The sequence below is a fragment of the Rhinatrema bivittatum genome, chromosome 2 (assembly GCF_901001135.1).
Source record: "Rhinatrema bivittatum chromosome 2, aRhiBiv1.1, whole genome shotgun sequence".
NCBI classification, from domain to species: Eukaryota; Metazoa; Chordata; class Amphibia; order Gymnophiona; family Rhinatrematidae; genus Rhinatrema; species Rhinatrema bivittatum.
This window is the reverse complement of record NC_042616.1, coordinates 338,928,491-338,944,221: the sequence shown is the minus strand read 5'-3', so window position 1 is coordinate 338,944,221 and position 15,731 is coordinate 338,928,491. Positions and strand designations below refer to the sequence as shown.

The following is a 15,731-nucleotide window of genomic DNA, read 5'->3' as shown; positions in this document are numbered from 1 at the left end:
CGTGAACTGCTCCTCCCGATATTGCTGCTGGTCGGTCGCCATTTTGTGAGCCAGATCCTCCTGCCTTTCTACCCGCACATCCAGGTCATCCACTCTTTGACCCATAAGAACATAAGAAAATGCCATACTGGGTCAGACCAAGGGTCCATCAAGCCCAGCATCCTGTTTCCAACAGTGGCCAATCCAGGCCACAAGAACCTGGCAAGTACCCAAAAACTAAGTCTATTCCATGTAACCATTGCTAATGGCAGTGGCTATTCTCTCTGCCAGGTCCTCCCTCACCTCAGAGATGGATTGCAGCAATTCTTGATTGTGCTGTTTGAGATCTTTGCGAAGATCAACAAACCATTCACGGAGCTCGGAGCGAGAGGGCAGTTAGGCAAGGGACGCCAGCCCCACCGGTTCGGGTCCTTTGTGATGGCCTCGTGTGCGGCCTGGTGAGGGCTGGTCTCCGCCAGCTCCTCACCATGTTTAAGGTATGAGAACTGTGCGAGGTCCGGGCTTTTTCGTTTGGCCGCCATGGTTGATGTCCTCTTACCCCAATCGGCGATATTGAAGCATGGTGTTTCGCGTAATGGTGCTGTTTCGGGTAGTTTAATAAAAGAAACGCCGGGAACTCTCGCCTCAAGCTGCCATCTCCGTCGGTGACGTCAGCGTGGTAACACGGGATCTACATTGCCTTGACCAGTACCTTCCTCCTCTGCCTCACCCAGAGACCAAGGCGTTGAACCTATGCAACTTGGTCGAGGTCCGATCTCGCAGGAGGAGAGAAGACGGCACCGCACTCAGGGCTTGTGCCTATATTGCGGAGGCAAGGGACACTTCCTAGCTCAATGTGGTGAGCGTTCGGTAAACACCAGAACCTAGGGATCATTGGGGAGCTGACCCTAGGTAATACAAGTTCCGCCTCCTCATGCACTGTGCCTATTAACCTCATCTACCTCGGGGGCACGTTTGATACACTGGCTTTAGTTGATTCCGGAGCAGGAGGGAATTTCATCCTTGCAGACCTCGTCCAGCAGTTGCAAATTGGGGTCCAACCCCAAACTCCTCCTATCCAAGTATCTTCCATTTGTGGTACTCTCCTCCTGGGGAGTATTTCTACTTGCACCAAACCCTTGGTTCTCCGCACGGGCCTTCAACATGTGGAGGAGATCTCCTTCCTTATATTGGAGAGGTCTATTCACCCCATCGTCTTGGGCTTGCCCTGGCTACAGAAGCATTCCCCAGTGATTCACTGGGACACTCTGCAGATCGCAGCTTGTGGCCCGTCCTGCTTTGACTCCTGCCTAATATTCCTCATCCCAGTGTGCCTCTCCTGACCACACCCATGGCACTCCCACCACAGTACCAAGACTATGAAGATGTCTTCTCTAAGGAGAAAGCTGAACTCCTTCCAGAGCACCGGCCCTTTGACTGTGCCATAAATCTGATCCCGGGTACCACGCCTCCTAGGGGACGAGTCTACCCCTTGTCATTTCCAGAGACTCAAGCCATGTCCTCATACATTCAGGAGAATTTGGAGAGGGGCTTCATTCAGCCCTCTAATTCCCCCGCCAGGGCTGGCTTCTTCTTTGTGGCCAAAAAGGATGGGTCACTCCAACCCTGCACTGATTACCGCAGCCTCAATGCCATCACGTGGCGGGATAGATATCCGTAGCCTCTGATCCCTGAGTTGCTAGACCGTCTGCAAGGAGCTAAGATCTTCACCAAGCTGGACCTTCGGGCTGCGTATAATTTGGTACAGATACGACCTGTCGACGAATGGAAGACCGCATTCAATACCAGAGACAGGCACTACTAATATTTGGTCATGCCCTTTGGCTTATGCAACGCCCCTGCGGTCTTCCAGAACCTTATGAATGAGGTCTTAAGGGATATGCTGCACACCTCGGTCATAGAGTACCTTGATGACGTCTTGATCTATTCGAAGGATTTACCCACACACCGCATACAAGTGCAGTGAGTACTACAGAAACTCCGCGATAATCGCCTCTTCGCCAAGCTAGGGAAGTGCCAGTTTTTGCAGGAATCCTTACCGTTCCTTTGCTATATAGTCTCATCCACGGGCTTCCATATGGACCCTGATAAGGTGGTGGCCATTTGAGATTGGCCACAACCGCTAGGGGTTAAAGCTCTACAACGCTTTCTGGGCTTCGCCAATTTCTATTGCCAGTTCATACCCCACTACTCTCGAATGGTGGCCCCACTCACGGCCCTTACCAGGAAAGGTGCCGATGCGAAGAATTGGTCCCTGACGGCAATAAGTGCCTTCCAGAATCTGAAGGAAGCCTTTTTTTCTTGATGTCTGTCTCCATCACCCGGATCCGCAGCGCCAGTTCATCGTGGAAGTGGACGCATCGGACCTTGCAGTAGGGGCTGTCCTGAGCCAGGTATCCACTAAAGGCAAACTCCTAGCCTGTTCCTATTACTCTCGAAAATTCTCTCTGGCGGAGAAAAACTATGGTATTGGCGATAAGGAGCTGCTGGCTATCAAGCTCGCGCAAGAGGAGTGGCGGCAATGGCTGGAGGCACTAATAATTATATGAAACTTCTAAAATAATTTTTTTCATAGATACAAAAACTTTTTTCAATACAAAATAATTAAAAAAAAAAAAAAAAGATATTAAAGAATATGAGAGCCAGAGGTTTCTAGTAAGGTAAAAAAAAATTGAAATTGTGTTTAAAAGAATTACGGCTCTAAATGATGTCAGAGCACCTTCAAGGTTGTTTTTTTTTTTTTTTTGGGGGGGGGGGGGTTATTTAAAATTGAAAAACCCTCATTTTCCCTTCAGAGTTTTTCAGTTATACCCAAAAATTAGAAGCCCTAATTATAATTTCTCCATCATCAAGCAGGACTGAATTAGCCTTACACGTGGAGATAATGTCATCCAGCAGTATAGAATGGACCCTTCCTTCAAAGCTCATTGAGCTTTTGCTCTACTGAGGATGTACGAAAAAAATTCCTGTGTGAGCATCCTCGGTCTTTTTCTGTCTCTGTACCAGCACAGACTTGTACTCTATCTCTCAATTTTTATTCACATTTCTGTAAATTTCTTAATATTTGTTTCTTCAAAGTTGGTTCACTGCCTCAGCAGACTCCAAAGTACTACTTAAAAAAATATTATTTTTTTCTTCATGATGTCCAGCAAGAAAAAAGTTACAATGAGTGGCTTTAAAGACCATATATGTGGTAGAAAAATGAACATTTCCTAGTATGTAGACAGATGGACTCAGAACCAGTGGGTTATGCAACTCTACCAGCAGATAGAAGCAGAGCATACTGACATTACAGTATATTTACTCCTGCAGTGACATCAGCTTGCCAATATTCTTTGTCTCTAGCAGATAGTGAATGTGCATCTCCCTACTGGGGATTGCTTCAGATTTTAGAAGGAGAATTTTACAAAGAAAAAGCCCCCCTTTCCTGTGATGATACCAAATAGTTCCTCCCCCATTTGAGAATTCCTGAGGTGTTTTCCGTGGTCTCTCAGATGAGTGCCTTGGTCCGGTAGCTGTTTTTTCAGCTGGCATGGACTTAGCTGATTGTGCAGCTTAAAGGCGGCAGATGCAGGAAGCCGAGTGCGACAGTGATGGCAGCTGCCCTCTCTCCCTGCAACTGGTTACCTCTCTGTTCTCAGCCAGAAAGGACTGAGCTCATGTAAGTTTAAAATAAAAAAAAAAAAAATAGACACAGAATAAAGGGGTTGTGTAGGCCTTCCTCTAATCTCTGTGCTTGGCGCACTATTCCGGCATTTGTTCCTGCTCCTGTGGGGTATTAAGGGAACTAGGCAGCCAGGTGGGTTGAGCAGCCCAGGTTGGCTAGGCCCCGCTGTTAGGCTTTTTCATGTGTGCTGCGTAGTAGGAAATGGCAGTGTCTTTGTGTGCTTTTATGTGCTTTCAGTTGCCCTCTACAGGACCGTCGCTTTGCGCAAGTGCATCCAAATTGTGTGCCCAATTTCCTATGGGTGTGCCACCTGTGTGCACATTCTAACAGGGGTTGTGTAAGATTTCCTCTCGTCTCTGTGCTCGGCGGAAGAGAGTGTTGGATTCGTGGACCCTTGAGCCGGCTAGGACAGCTGGTGGCTCACTGAGGAGATACCCATTGGGTGTCGAAGCCGGGAGGCGGCACAGACAGGAAACCAAGGGATCTTCACCACTGGAGACCTGAGGTCCCCCCAGGAGGAGCACGTGAGGACCTGGGTTGCTTGGACTTACGAGTGGTCTCCTGCGAGGCGGTATCCAGGGAATGGAGACAAAGAGCTGGAGCCAGGAGGCCAACTGGAACTTCACCACTGGAAGCCTGCGGTCCCCCCGAGAGGAGCTCGTGAGGACCCGAGCCACCTGGACTTAGGCGAGGCTTCCTGGACGAAGCTGAAGTCGGAAGCCAAAGGATGAAGCTGGATCAGAAGTCTGTGGATGGAAGCCAGAGTCAAAAGCCAGGAGTCAGAAGCCGAAGTCAGAAGCTAAGGATGAAGCTGAATCAGAAGTCTGTGGACGGAAGCCGGAGTCAGAAGCCAAAGGATCCGAAGCAGCAACTAGCAACTCTTACCAGAGTGAACCTCGTTGCAAGGCAAAGGCCCAGGGCTAGCTGCAGGGTTAAAATACTCCTGCAGCGTCTGACGTCATCTGGGGGCTGTCCTGCCTGTTCCCGCGCTGGCCCCTTTAAATCTGGAGCTCCTGCGCGAACACGAGCCTAGGGGGTGGGGCCAGCCGAGACTGATCGGCGGCGTCTCCCTCGAGGAGGGAGCGCTGCGGGAAAGACCCCGACGGGGCCTGCCGGCCGGGACGGAACAATAGTGGTCCGGGCCGGCTCTGAGGTGAGTGGAGGGACCGGGGCACGGCCCAGTCCCGTAACAGTACCCCCCCTTATGCCCCCATCCCGGGGGTTTTGGCTTTGCCGGATGATCCAAGTGGAACTGGCAGAGAAGGCCCTTGTCCAGGATGTTAGAGGCTGGTTCCCATGTGTTCTCTTCGGGACCGTAGCCCTCCCATGAAAGGATATACTCCCACCTGCGGTGGTGGAACCGTACATCCAGGATGTCCTTTACTTGGTAGACCGTATCCTCCTGGGCTGCGGGAGCGGCAGATTCAGGAATCTTGTTATGGAAGACGGACAAGACCAACGCCTTGAGCACCGAGACGTGAAAAACGTTATGCATTCAGAGCGTAGAGGGAAGGCGAAGTCGGTAGGAGACAGCACCCACCCGTTCCGTGATGGGGAACAGGCCGATGTACCTCGGAGCCAAGCACATAGATGGAACCCGCAGGTACTTAACCATACCTTGTCCCCAGGAAGGAATGCTGGAGCGGGACATCGCAGACGGTCTGCGTACTTCTTCAGCGTGACTGCGGTGCATTGCAGTTTCTCCCGAGTAGAGCTCCAGAGGCTGCGTAGTTGCTGGGCTGTGAGCTGCATGGCAAGTGATGGGACCGCCAATGGTAAAGGCAACCAGTGGCCGTATGTCTATGGTGATCGTAGGAGAATTCTGCCCATGGGAGTAGAGCCACCCAATCGTTTTGTAGATCTCCCACGAAGGCTCGGAGGAAAGCTTTCAAAGTCCGGTTCGTGCGCTCCACTTGGCCATTACCTTGGGATGGAAGATGGTCGTGAAGTCCAACTGAACCCCAAATTTCCTGCAGAGTGCCCTCCAATATTTCGCCGTGAATTGTGAGCCCCGGACGGAGGCAATATGGAGGGGAAGTCTGTGTAGATGGAAGATGTGCAGGGCGAACAGGCTGGTGAGTTCAGGTGCCATTGGTAACTTAGAGAGGGGGACAAAGTGGGCTATCTTAGAGAACCTATCGATCGTGACCCATATCACAGTTTTCCCTTCAGACTGTGGCAAGTCTACAATGAAGTCGGTCGACAAATGGGTCCAAGGCTCGGTGGGGATAGGCAATGGTTGAAGGAGCCCCCAGGGCCGACTAGGCAGCGTCTTCTGTTGAGAACAGGTCGGACAGGAGCTTACAAAGAGACGAACATCTCTCCTGACCTGAGGCCACCAGTAATATTCGGTCAGCAGGTCCAAGGTCCGAGTAACCCCTGAATGTCCTGCAATCAAGGAGTCATGAGCCCATGACAACACCTTCTTGCGCAGACAAGCAGGTATGACCGTCTTACCCATAGGAACTACCTCTGATGCTGCAAGGAGGACTTTGGCTGGATCGAGGATATATCGGGATGGTTCCGGGTTATCTTCAGTTTCAGCCGTGCGTGAGAGGGCATCTGCCCTAATATTCTTGGAGGCTGGCCTGTATCGGAGGAGGAAATTAAATCTGCTAAAGAAGAGTGACCATCGCGCTTGTCGAGAGTTCAGGTGTTGGGCCCAGCACAAGGATTCCAGGTTTTTGGTTAAAGAGTAAGGGCGCGATAGCGGATTGGTTGAGCAGAGAAGCTCTGAGTACTTATAAAATGTCTTATGCTAGGGATCAGCTGATTTCGAAATGCGTCTTTTTGAAGAACATGGCGCGGCTAGAGAGGACGCTCTGAATAAACAAGGCGCATGGAGAGGACCTGTTATACATTTATGCAGACTAACACCACCTGAGGAAGGACGGTTTGTTTGAAACATGGACACATGGGGATTGTTTATAACTATTTGGGACTTGTGGTAGGGTTCATGTTTTATATTGAAATGTGGAAAATAAGACAACAAAAAATAGTTAAAAAAAGAAAACATGTAAAAAAAGTTGATGCCATTCGATTGAAAGAATTTGGGACTTTAACAAATTAAGAAAAATATGGAGGTGGTTTGAGATTGATAACAGAATCAATCTCAAAAGCACTCACCCATTGGAATAACTGCCTTTTATCCATCACTAACCTACTCAACAGCTTAAACTTGGTACTCAACGCCTCTAAGACAGAGCTTCTCCTCATCTCCACAAATGAAAACAATATCTCCCCACCATCACCACACAATTCTCTCATTACTTGTAAGCAGGTTAGAGACCTTGGAGTAATTGTAGATAATCGACTAAACCTGAAGAAAATGGTCAATACAACCGCCAAAGACTGCTTCTACAGACTACAGGTTCTAAAACGACTTAAACCACTCTTATTCTTCCATGACTTCAGGACAGTCCTCCAAGCGCTTCTGTTCGCCAAAATAGACTACTGCAGTGCCCTGTTCCTAGGCCTCCCCAAATCCACTACCAAACCACTGCAGATGATACAAAATGCGGCAGCGAGATTGCTGACCAGTACCAGCCGCGGCGAACACATCTCACCCATCCTCAGGAACCTATATTGGTTACCAGTGATTTTCAGAATTCTATACAAATCAATCACCTTAATTCACAAAACCATCCATCATCAACTTCAACTCGACCTGGAAATCCCACTCAAACTCCACTCCTCAAACAGACCAACTAGAGATATCCACAAAGGCACTCTGAAATTTCCCCCCACTAAAGCCTCACGCCTTTCTACGACCAAAGACAGAGCTTTTTCGATAGCAGGCCCATCTATCTGGAATAGCATCCCATCAAATCTCAGATTGGAGCCATGCCTCTTAACTTTCAGAAAAAGACTTAAAACCTGGCTCTTCCACCAAGCCTTTGCCGATCCACCAGACAATCACTAGTTGTCCTCACACTTACCCGGTCTGGCATTTATACTCACGAACAATGGTCCCTGACACTTCGAGGTTAAAGCACCTTTTAAGCTTTTAACCCGTACGCTCTATGGTAACCCTTATAGTTATTTCCTGCCTTATCTTCTTTCCAGCTTGTTGCAAGCTTCCAAGTTCTCCTTCCCTGTTGATTGTAACTTTGACTTATTCTACCTATTGTTTTCTTTCGTTTACTTGAATTGTTACTCCAGTTATACCCTTGTTAAATGTAAACCGATCCGATATGGTTATTTACTATGAAGGTCGGTATAAAAAACTGTTAAATAAATAAATAAGTTGATGATTATACAAGTATCACAGTGCTGGGACTCTAATAATTATATGAAACTTACAACCCCTTCTAAAATAATGTTTTCATAGATACAAAAACTTGTTTCAATATAAAATAATTAAAAAAAAATATTAAAGAATATGAGAGCCAGAGGTTTCTGGTAAGGTAAAAAAAATTTGAAATTGTGTTTAAAAGAATTATTGATTTAACATAGCTGTGACGGGACTTTTAGGTCCAATTTGATTGATTGTATGCGAAAATCACTGCAAGTGGTGGAGTGAATTAGGTGTGTTACAGTGTTCACAAGATGGAATCTTGGAAACATATCATTTAGAGCAGGCCAGTGAGCAACCTAAGTCCCACTGGCACAACAACAACAAAAAAGGGGGAAGAACAGGGCATCAGTGAACCCAAGCCTTTCTGGCAGAAGAGGAGCAGCCAACAGGGGAAGATGAGTGTGATACAGAGGGTGAAAAGGAGGAGGGGGTGTGTGTGGAATGGGGGAGGAACCCACTCAGCTACACACCAGCCATAACCCCCACCACTCCAACAGCTGTACACACCCACCGCCACTCCCACTGTTCCCACCTACACATCCTGACATGCTCCTACTCCCCTTAACAAGAGACACTCCCTGCCACCCTTGCCCTAACCATAGCCACACAACACAGCACTGAAGTTGCATTTTGCAATTTTTACTATTATAAAGGCAAGTAAACATTTGCAGATAAACTGATTTACAGGTTATAAAAATGAATCCACCTAAATACACAAAAAATGTTAATTTGACCCTTGAAAACAGCAATAAACACCTATTTTTTATACCGGCCCTTCATAATTCCATTATTCTTCTTCCTTCCAACTGTACAGGCATCTCTCGAAACTTGGAGGCCCACAGCCCTTTCATAATTCTTAAAATACTAAAATATTATTACACTGGAGTAGAGGAGTAGCCTAGTGGTTAGAGCAGCGGTATGAATATCCAGTAAAGTCAAGTTCAAATCTTGCTGCTGCTCTTTGTGACCTTGATTTAGTCACCTCCTCCTCCTTTGCCATGGCACCTGCAGCACTGTTAGGGAGACCACCTTTCCCCAAATCATACCTATGCCTCAGTGGCTCTGGACTCATAAGTCACAAGGGCGTGCTGAGGCCTCATGACAACTCCAGGCTAACAATTACAGAGATGTGTTCATTCAGCGTCTTCAGTCATCGTGAGCGCAAGAACCGAAATCCAGTTCATCCTAGGACCCGGCGCTCGGAGTTGCTCAAGATCTCACAAAATCTTCCCCGCCCCCTGGTCTTGGTCAACGCTTCAGCCCTTTCCTCCCTAACAGTGCTCCAGCACGGCGGTGTGCACATTCATAGGCTAGTCCTTAAATAAAGCAATAACGATTACCTACAATAATAATGTAAACACCATTTCCACGAAAGGTCGCGTTTTAAAACAAGGGCAGCGCTAGTCGCAAAGCGCATGCGCAGCATTATCGGCCTCTGCAAGACCGGAAGCAGCGCTTGAATTCCAGCAGGAACTCGACTGCGCTGACGTCTTCGTGTTGGTTCCCATTTGCCTTTCTTAGGGGTTGGCCGGGAAGCGAGAAAGACTTATCGCTTTTGGTCAGCGACAGCGCGGTGAAAAATCTGCTGTAGGAAAATAAAGTCGCCCATAAACTTCAAAAGTAGTTCAGTTTTGTCAGGAAAATCGACTACTTGGTAACGCTGGATTCTCCTGCTCTGTCAGATGAGTGAACACCGGTTAGAGCGGGACTACCTGGCGCGCGCGGCGCTGGCGCTAAGAGAGCGTTGCCCGGGAGAATGCCGCCACCTGCTGTGAGTTTCTCCCCCTCAACCTATGATGTGCGTGCATTCATGACTCTTGTCTCTGCTTGGCACTGTAAGAACGGTGGTTATGTGCACAGCACCACCGACCGTTTGCCAGGTTTTGCACGTGTTCGTGTGTCATCGTTTCAGACACGTGGTTAGCACGTAATTTTAGCACTTACAAGCAGGCCGATACAGAACGGTGCGTTCGGCGGGGCTGATGCTATAATAAACACGGAAAGCGGACGCTGATTTTTCAGTGCCCGCTTTCTTAACGCGTGCAAGGGGGGGCAGCATGTTATAAACAAATTAAGGGGTCGCACTAACATGACCGCTTGCATGATCTTAGGCCTCCTTGCTAACGCGGCCACCGGTGGTCTGCCGGTTATGGACGCCGATAAACTCGGGGTAATAATAGCGTATCAAAAAAATACGGCTAAACAGTGCGCTCGGACGAATTTATCGGCGTCTGTGTTCATAACCGGTAACTGCAGGGTCGCATTAGAAAGGAGGCACTAAGGTCGTGCAGTCGGTCGAGCACACCGTTCTGTATCGGCCTGCATGTTAAGTGCTAAAATTGCAATCTATGGACATGTCTGAAACGATGACAGATGAACACACATGTTGATAAGAACATTGCATACTGGGTCAGACCAAGGGTCCATCAAGCCCAGTAACCTGTTTCCAACAGTGGCCAATCCAGGCCACAAGAACCTGGCAAGTACCCAAAAACTGTCTATTCCATGTTACCATTGCTAATGGCAGTGACTATTCTCTAGGTGAACTTAATAGCAGGTAATGGACTTCTCCTCCAAGAACTTATCCAATCCTTTTTTAAGCACAGCTATACTAATTGCACTAACCACATCCTCTGGCAACAAATTCCAGAGTTTAATTGTGCGTTGAGTAAAAAAGAACTTTCTCCTATTAGTTTTAAATGTGCCCCATGCTAACTTCATGGAGTGCCCCCTAGTCTTTCTACTATCCGAAAGAGTAAATAACCGATTCACATCTACCCGTTCTAGACCTCTCATGATTTTAAACACCTCTATCATATCCCCCCTCAGTTGTCTCTTCTCCAAGCTGAAAAGTCGTAACCTCTTTAGTCTTTCCTCATAGGGGAGGTGTTCCATTCCCCTTATCATTTTGGTAGCCTTTCTCTGTATCTTCTCCATCGCAATTATATCTTTTTTGAGATGCGGCGACCAGAATTGTACACAGTATTCAAGGTGCAGTCTCACCATGGAGCGATACAGAGGCATTATGACATTTTCCGTTTTATTCACCATTCCCTTTCTAATAATTCCCAACATTCTGTTTGCTTTTTTGACTGCCGCAGCACACTGAACCGACAATTTCAATGTGTTATCCACTATGACACCTAGATCTCTTTCTTGGGTTGTAGCACCTAATATGGAACCCAACATTGTGTAACTATAGCATGGGTTATTTTTCTCTATATGCATCACCTTGCACTTATCCACATTAAATTTCATCTGTCATTTGGATGCCCAATTTTCCAGTCTCACAAGGTCTTCCTGCAATTTATCACAATCTGCTTGTGATTTAACTACTCTGAACAATTTTGTGTCAGAACCTGGCAAGTACCCAAAAACTAAGTCTATTCCATGTTACCGTTGCTAGTAATAGCAGTGGCTATTTTCTAAGTCAACTTAATTAATAGCAAGTAATGGACTTCTCCTCCAAGAACTTATACAATCCTTTTTTTTTTTAATTTTTAATTTTGCATTTTCAGATATATCACAATAAAGGAAAATAAGAGATCATACATCATTTCTATTTTCAGAACTTCACAGGAAACAAAACTGCTATATTCACAAGTCAAGATCTCTAATTAAAGGAACATTGGGAGCCAAGAACTTTTGCAGGATAATAGGAGCTCATTTACGATACAATTACAAGTATTGCCACGCATAAGACAGTACCAACATTATTCCCACCTATTAAACCCCGCTTGGCTTCCCATCCAGAAATCCCCTTAATTGTTCTGGTTCAAGAAAAACATATTTTTCATTATTATATTTTATCAAACATCTGCAAGGATATCTGAGTATCATGCTAGCCCTTCTTTCCATAACTTCTGTTCTCATCAGAATAAATTTTTTCCTACGTTCTTGTGTAGTACGTGCAATGTCTGGATAAATCCAGACCTGTTGGCCATGGAAACAAGCCAATCTATTTCTGAAAAAATTACTTAATACTAAGTTTCTATCATATTCCAGTGCAAATGATATTAACGTTTCTCTTGTGGTAATCTGATCTTGAACTGATAACTCCAGTAACTCAGTTATATTCATTGTAGATTGTTCTTGAACTCCTGGGCTCTTTTGTAGTCCAGTTTTTCTTGATGTAAAAAAGGCTTTTGTTATTACAGGAAAAATCTCTTGTGGCATTTTAAGACACTCCTTCATATAATTCTTAAACATATCTATCGGTGATACTTTTTTTTAACTCAGGAAAATTCACCACCCGTAGATTTAACATACGTAAAGAGTTTTCAATATTCTCAAATTTTTTCTCAGTCATAGTATTTGATTTAATCAAGTTTGTCTGAATCTGATCCATCGATACTATCTTCTTTTGTACCTTCTCTAGATTTTCTTGTTGTTGTATCACAGTTTTGTCCATTTTTAACCCTCTTTTATTTGTTTCCACACACACCTGAGTCAATGTTGTTATCGCAGTTTCAGTAGACACTAAAGCTGACCAAACAGTGTCTAGTGTCACAATCGAGGGTTTATTCAATGAGAGAGTTTTACCTGAAATTAATCCTTCCACCAATTGGGGCAAATTGGGTCCTTCGATGTTTATTGCCGGTGGAGCCATTGGGATTCTAGGTGTCGATGTGATTCCTCTCACCAGGACATTCACATCCCCCTCATCTACTCCTTCCTCGCTCGCCTCATCCAGACCAGAAGGCGCCAACTCCCTCTCACCCACACTCGGGGGCTGCGGTAGATCTTCAGTTCCAACCTCCGTCTGAATCCGTGGCGGGGAGGGAGTGTCCGGAGCCCCCGGGCTCAACAAAATCATTTCGGCCATTGAGGGAGAGCCGAGCTCCTGGCCCTCATCGCGGCCCTCGTTTCCCGTGTCTTTATGTTGGAATCGAAAAAGCTCTCTATTCTGCTTTGCTGGGTGTCCTCAAGTTTCAAAGGTAAAATGTTCTTCAATTTAGCTTTGTGCTTTCTATGCGGCATCCTGCAAAGCAAATAGTTTAAGGCAATTTTCAAAAGGAAATTACAAAGGAACGCTGAGAGAGCTCCTCCTGCGTGTCCTATGCTTCGGCCATCTTGGCTCATCCAATCCTTTTTTAAACACAGCTATACTAACTGCACTAACCACATCTGGCAACAAATTCCAGAGTTTAATTGTGCGTTGGGTAAAAAAGAACTTTCTCTGATTAGTTTTAAATGTGCCCCATGCTAACTTCATGGAGTGCCCCCTAGTCTTTCTATTATCCGAAAGAGTAAATAACCGATTCACACATTCTCATGATTTTAAACACCTCTATCATATCCCCCCTCAGCCGTCTCTTCTCCAAGCTGAAAAGTGCTAACCTCTTTAGTCTTTCCTCATAGGGGAGCTGTTCCATTCCCCTTATTTTGGTAGCCCTTCTCTGTACCTTCTCCATCGCAATTATATCTTTTTTGAGATGCGGCGACCAGAATTGTACACAGTATTCAAGGTGCGGTCTCACCATGCAGCGATACAGAGGCATTATGACATTTTCCGTTTTATTCACCATTTCCTTTCTAATAATTCCCAACATTCTATTTGCTTTTTTGACTGCCGCAGCAACCTAAACCGATGATTTCAATGTGTTATCCATTATGATGCCTAGATCTCTTTCTTGGGTTGTAGGACCTAATATGGGACCTAACATTGTGTAACTATAGCATGGGTTATTTTTCCCTATATGCATCCCCTTGCACTTATCCACATTGATGAGCCTATTAGTCTGACAAAATACAGAAATTAACGCCTGTACTGGGTAAGAGTACAGAAAAGCAGAAAAAACTGCTTTTCTGTACACCGTCCAATTTAATATCATAGCGATATTAAGTCGGAGGCCCCAAAAATAAAAAGAAACCCCAAAACGTCTTTAAAAAAAAATCTGCCTGCTGGCCCATGGGTTGGAAAACGGATACTCAGTTTTGCCAGCGCCCATTTTCCAAACCCGTGGCTGTCAGCGGGTTCGACAACCAACGCTGGTAAAATTAAGCGTCTGTTGTCAGACCCCCTGACAGCCGCTGCTTCCGCTAATGAGGCTCTAGGGACACGCTAGAGTCCCTAGCGCCTCCTTATTAGCGCCGGCACTAATTTAAATACTGTTTCTCATGCCCAGGAGAGGTGCCTGGGCACTCGCCTCGGAGCGCCAGCTCTCCCGCAGTTTTTTTTGAATCGGCCTGAAGGAACATAACAAACGTTAGGCCTGATTTACTAAGGCTTTTCCCCCATTCTGTCTCTATGGAAAAATGCTTAGTAAACGAGGCCCTTTGTAAATTAGCCGGTATTACTGGCATATCTCTTTAGAGCTGCCTCTAATGAGAGTGAAAGGGCCTGATTTACAGGGGTTTGTTTCCCTTTCTGTGGCTTTGGTTAGAAGGCTTAGTAAATTAGACCCTAGGGTGACCAACTGTCCGGTTTTGGACAGGACAGCCCGGTTTTGCAGGCTGTTATACAGTGTCCAGTTACAAACGGTAAAACCAAGTCGAGGAAAGGGTGAAGATGTTCACGGCTGAAGACAAGGGAGGCTCCAGTGGACCGTGAACAGAGCCCATCCCGTTTGCTGCTGAAGACGGAAAAGGCCCTGGGTGCTCTGTGAGCAGAATGATGCAAAGTGGAAGGAAGCCCCCATGGGCCATGAGCTGAGCTCATCCCGCTCAAGGCTGAAGACGAGGAAGGCGCCGGTGGACCACAGCCGAAGAGCAGTAAGCAGTTTATGACCTCCAGAAGGCCTGTGTGTGTGTGTGTGTGTGTGCGTGCACCAAATGGCAGGCACAGTGACAGGAGAGTGTGTATGTGAGTGATTTAGAGCCTTTGTGCCTGAGTGAGTGGGTGTGTGTGTATGAGAGGGAACCCATATGTGTATGAGTGAGAGAGCAAGCCTGTATGCAAAAGAGAGAAGAAGCCTGTGTGAATGTGTTTTCCAGAAAGAGATAAGAGCCTATCTGAGAGTGCATGTTTGTGTGCAAGTGAGAGGGAGCCTGTGTAAGGGTGGTGAGAGAAGGATAGAGGGAGCCTGTGAGGGCTAGGGTGACCAACTATCAGGCCGATACAGAAAAAGAGAGCCGGCAAACTCCAGCTCTCCCGGCGCGCGCACAGGCCACTCTCTTGGGCACGTGATTCAGGAGGGTGGCCTATGCAAATTAGGGCCCACAGTGGGCCCTAATAATAGAAGGACTAGGGGGCATTCCATGAAGTTAGCAAGTAGCACATTTAAGACTAATCGGAGAAAATTCTTTTTCACTCAACACACAATAAAGCTCTGGAATTTGTTGCCAGAGGAGGTGGTTAGTGCAGTTAGTGTAGCTGGGTTCAAAAAAGGTTTGGATAAGTTCTTGGAGGAGAAGTCCATTAATGGCTATCAATCAATTTTACTTAGGGAATAGCCACTGCTATTAATTGCATCAGTAGCATGGGATCTTCTTAGTGTTTGGGTAATTGCCAGGTTCTTGTGGCTTGGTTTTGACCTCTGTTGGAAACAGGATGCTGGGCTTGAGGGACCCTTGGTCTGACCCAGCATGGCAATTTCTTATGTTCTTATGGACACTAGCGCGTCCCTAGCACCTCTTTTTTGACAGCGGCGGCTGTCAGCGAGTTTGACAGCCGACGCTCAGTTTTGCCTGCGTCGGTTCTCAAACCCGCTGACAGCCACGGGTTCGGGAAAACGGACGCCAGCATAATTGAGCGTCCGTCTTGCGGGGCCGCGGGCCGATTTAAAAATTTTTTTTAGTTTTGGGGCTTCCGACTTAATATCGCAA

General features: G+C 46.6%; 1 protein-coding gene across 3 annotated transcripts in view; it reads left to right on the top strand.

Moving 5' to 3' along the window:
* The first annotated feature begins 9,290 nt into the window (after positions 1 to 9,290).
* The window catches only part of C2H18orf21 (chromosome 2 C18orf21 homolog), an 86,169-nt gene continuing 79,728 nt past the window's right edge, over positions 9,291 to 15,731 (top strand). Inside the window, exon 1 of one of the 3 annotated variants that reach the window (XR_003854624.1) lies at positions 9,291 to 9,735. Coding sequence is in view for 2 of the 3 variants with exons in the window: in XM_029589846.1 (XP_029445706.1) it covers positions 9,647 to 9,735 (89 nt within the window). In the remaining variant the exon portion in view is untranslated. Of the gene's footprint in view, positions 9,763 to 15,731 lie in introns of all 3 variants that reach the window. The other 2 variants (XM_029589847.1, XM_029589846.1) reach the window with 2 other exon arrangements.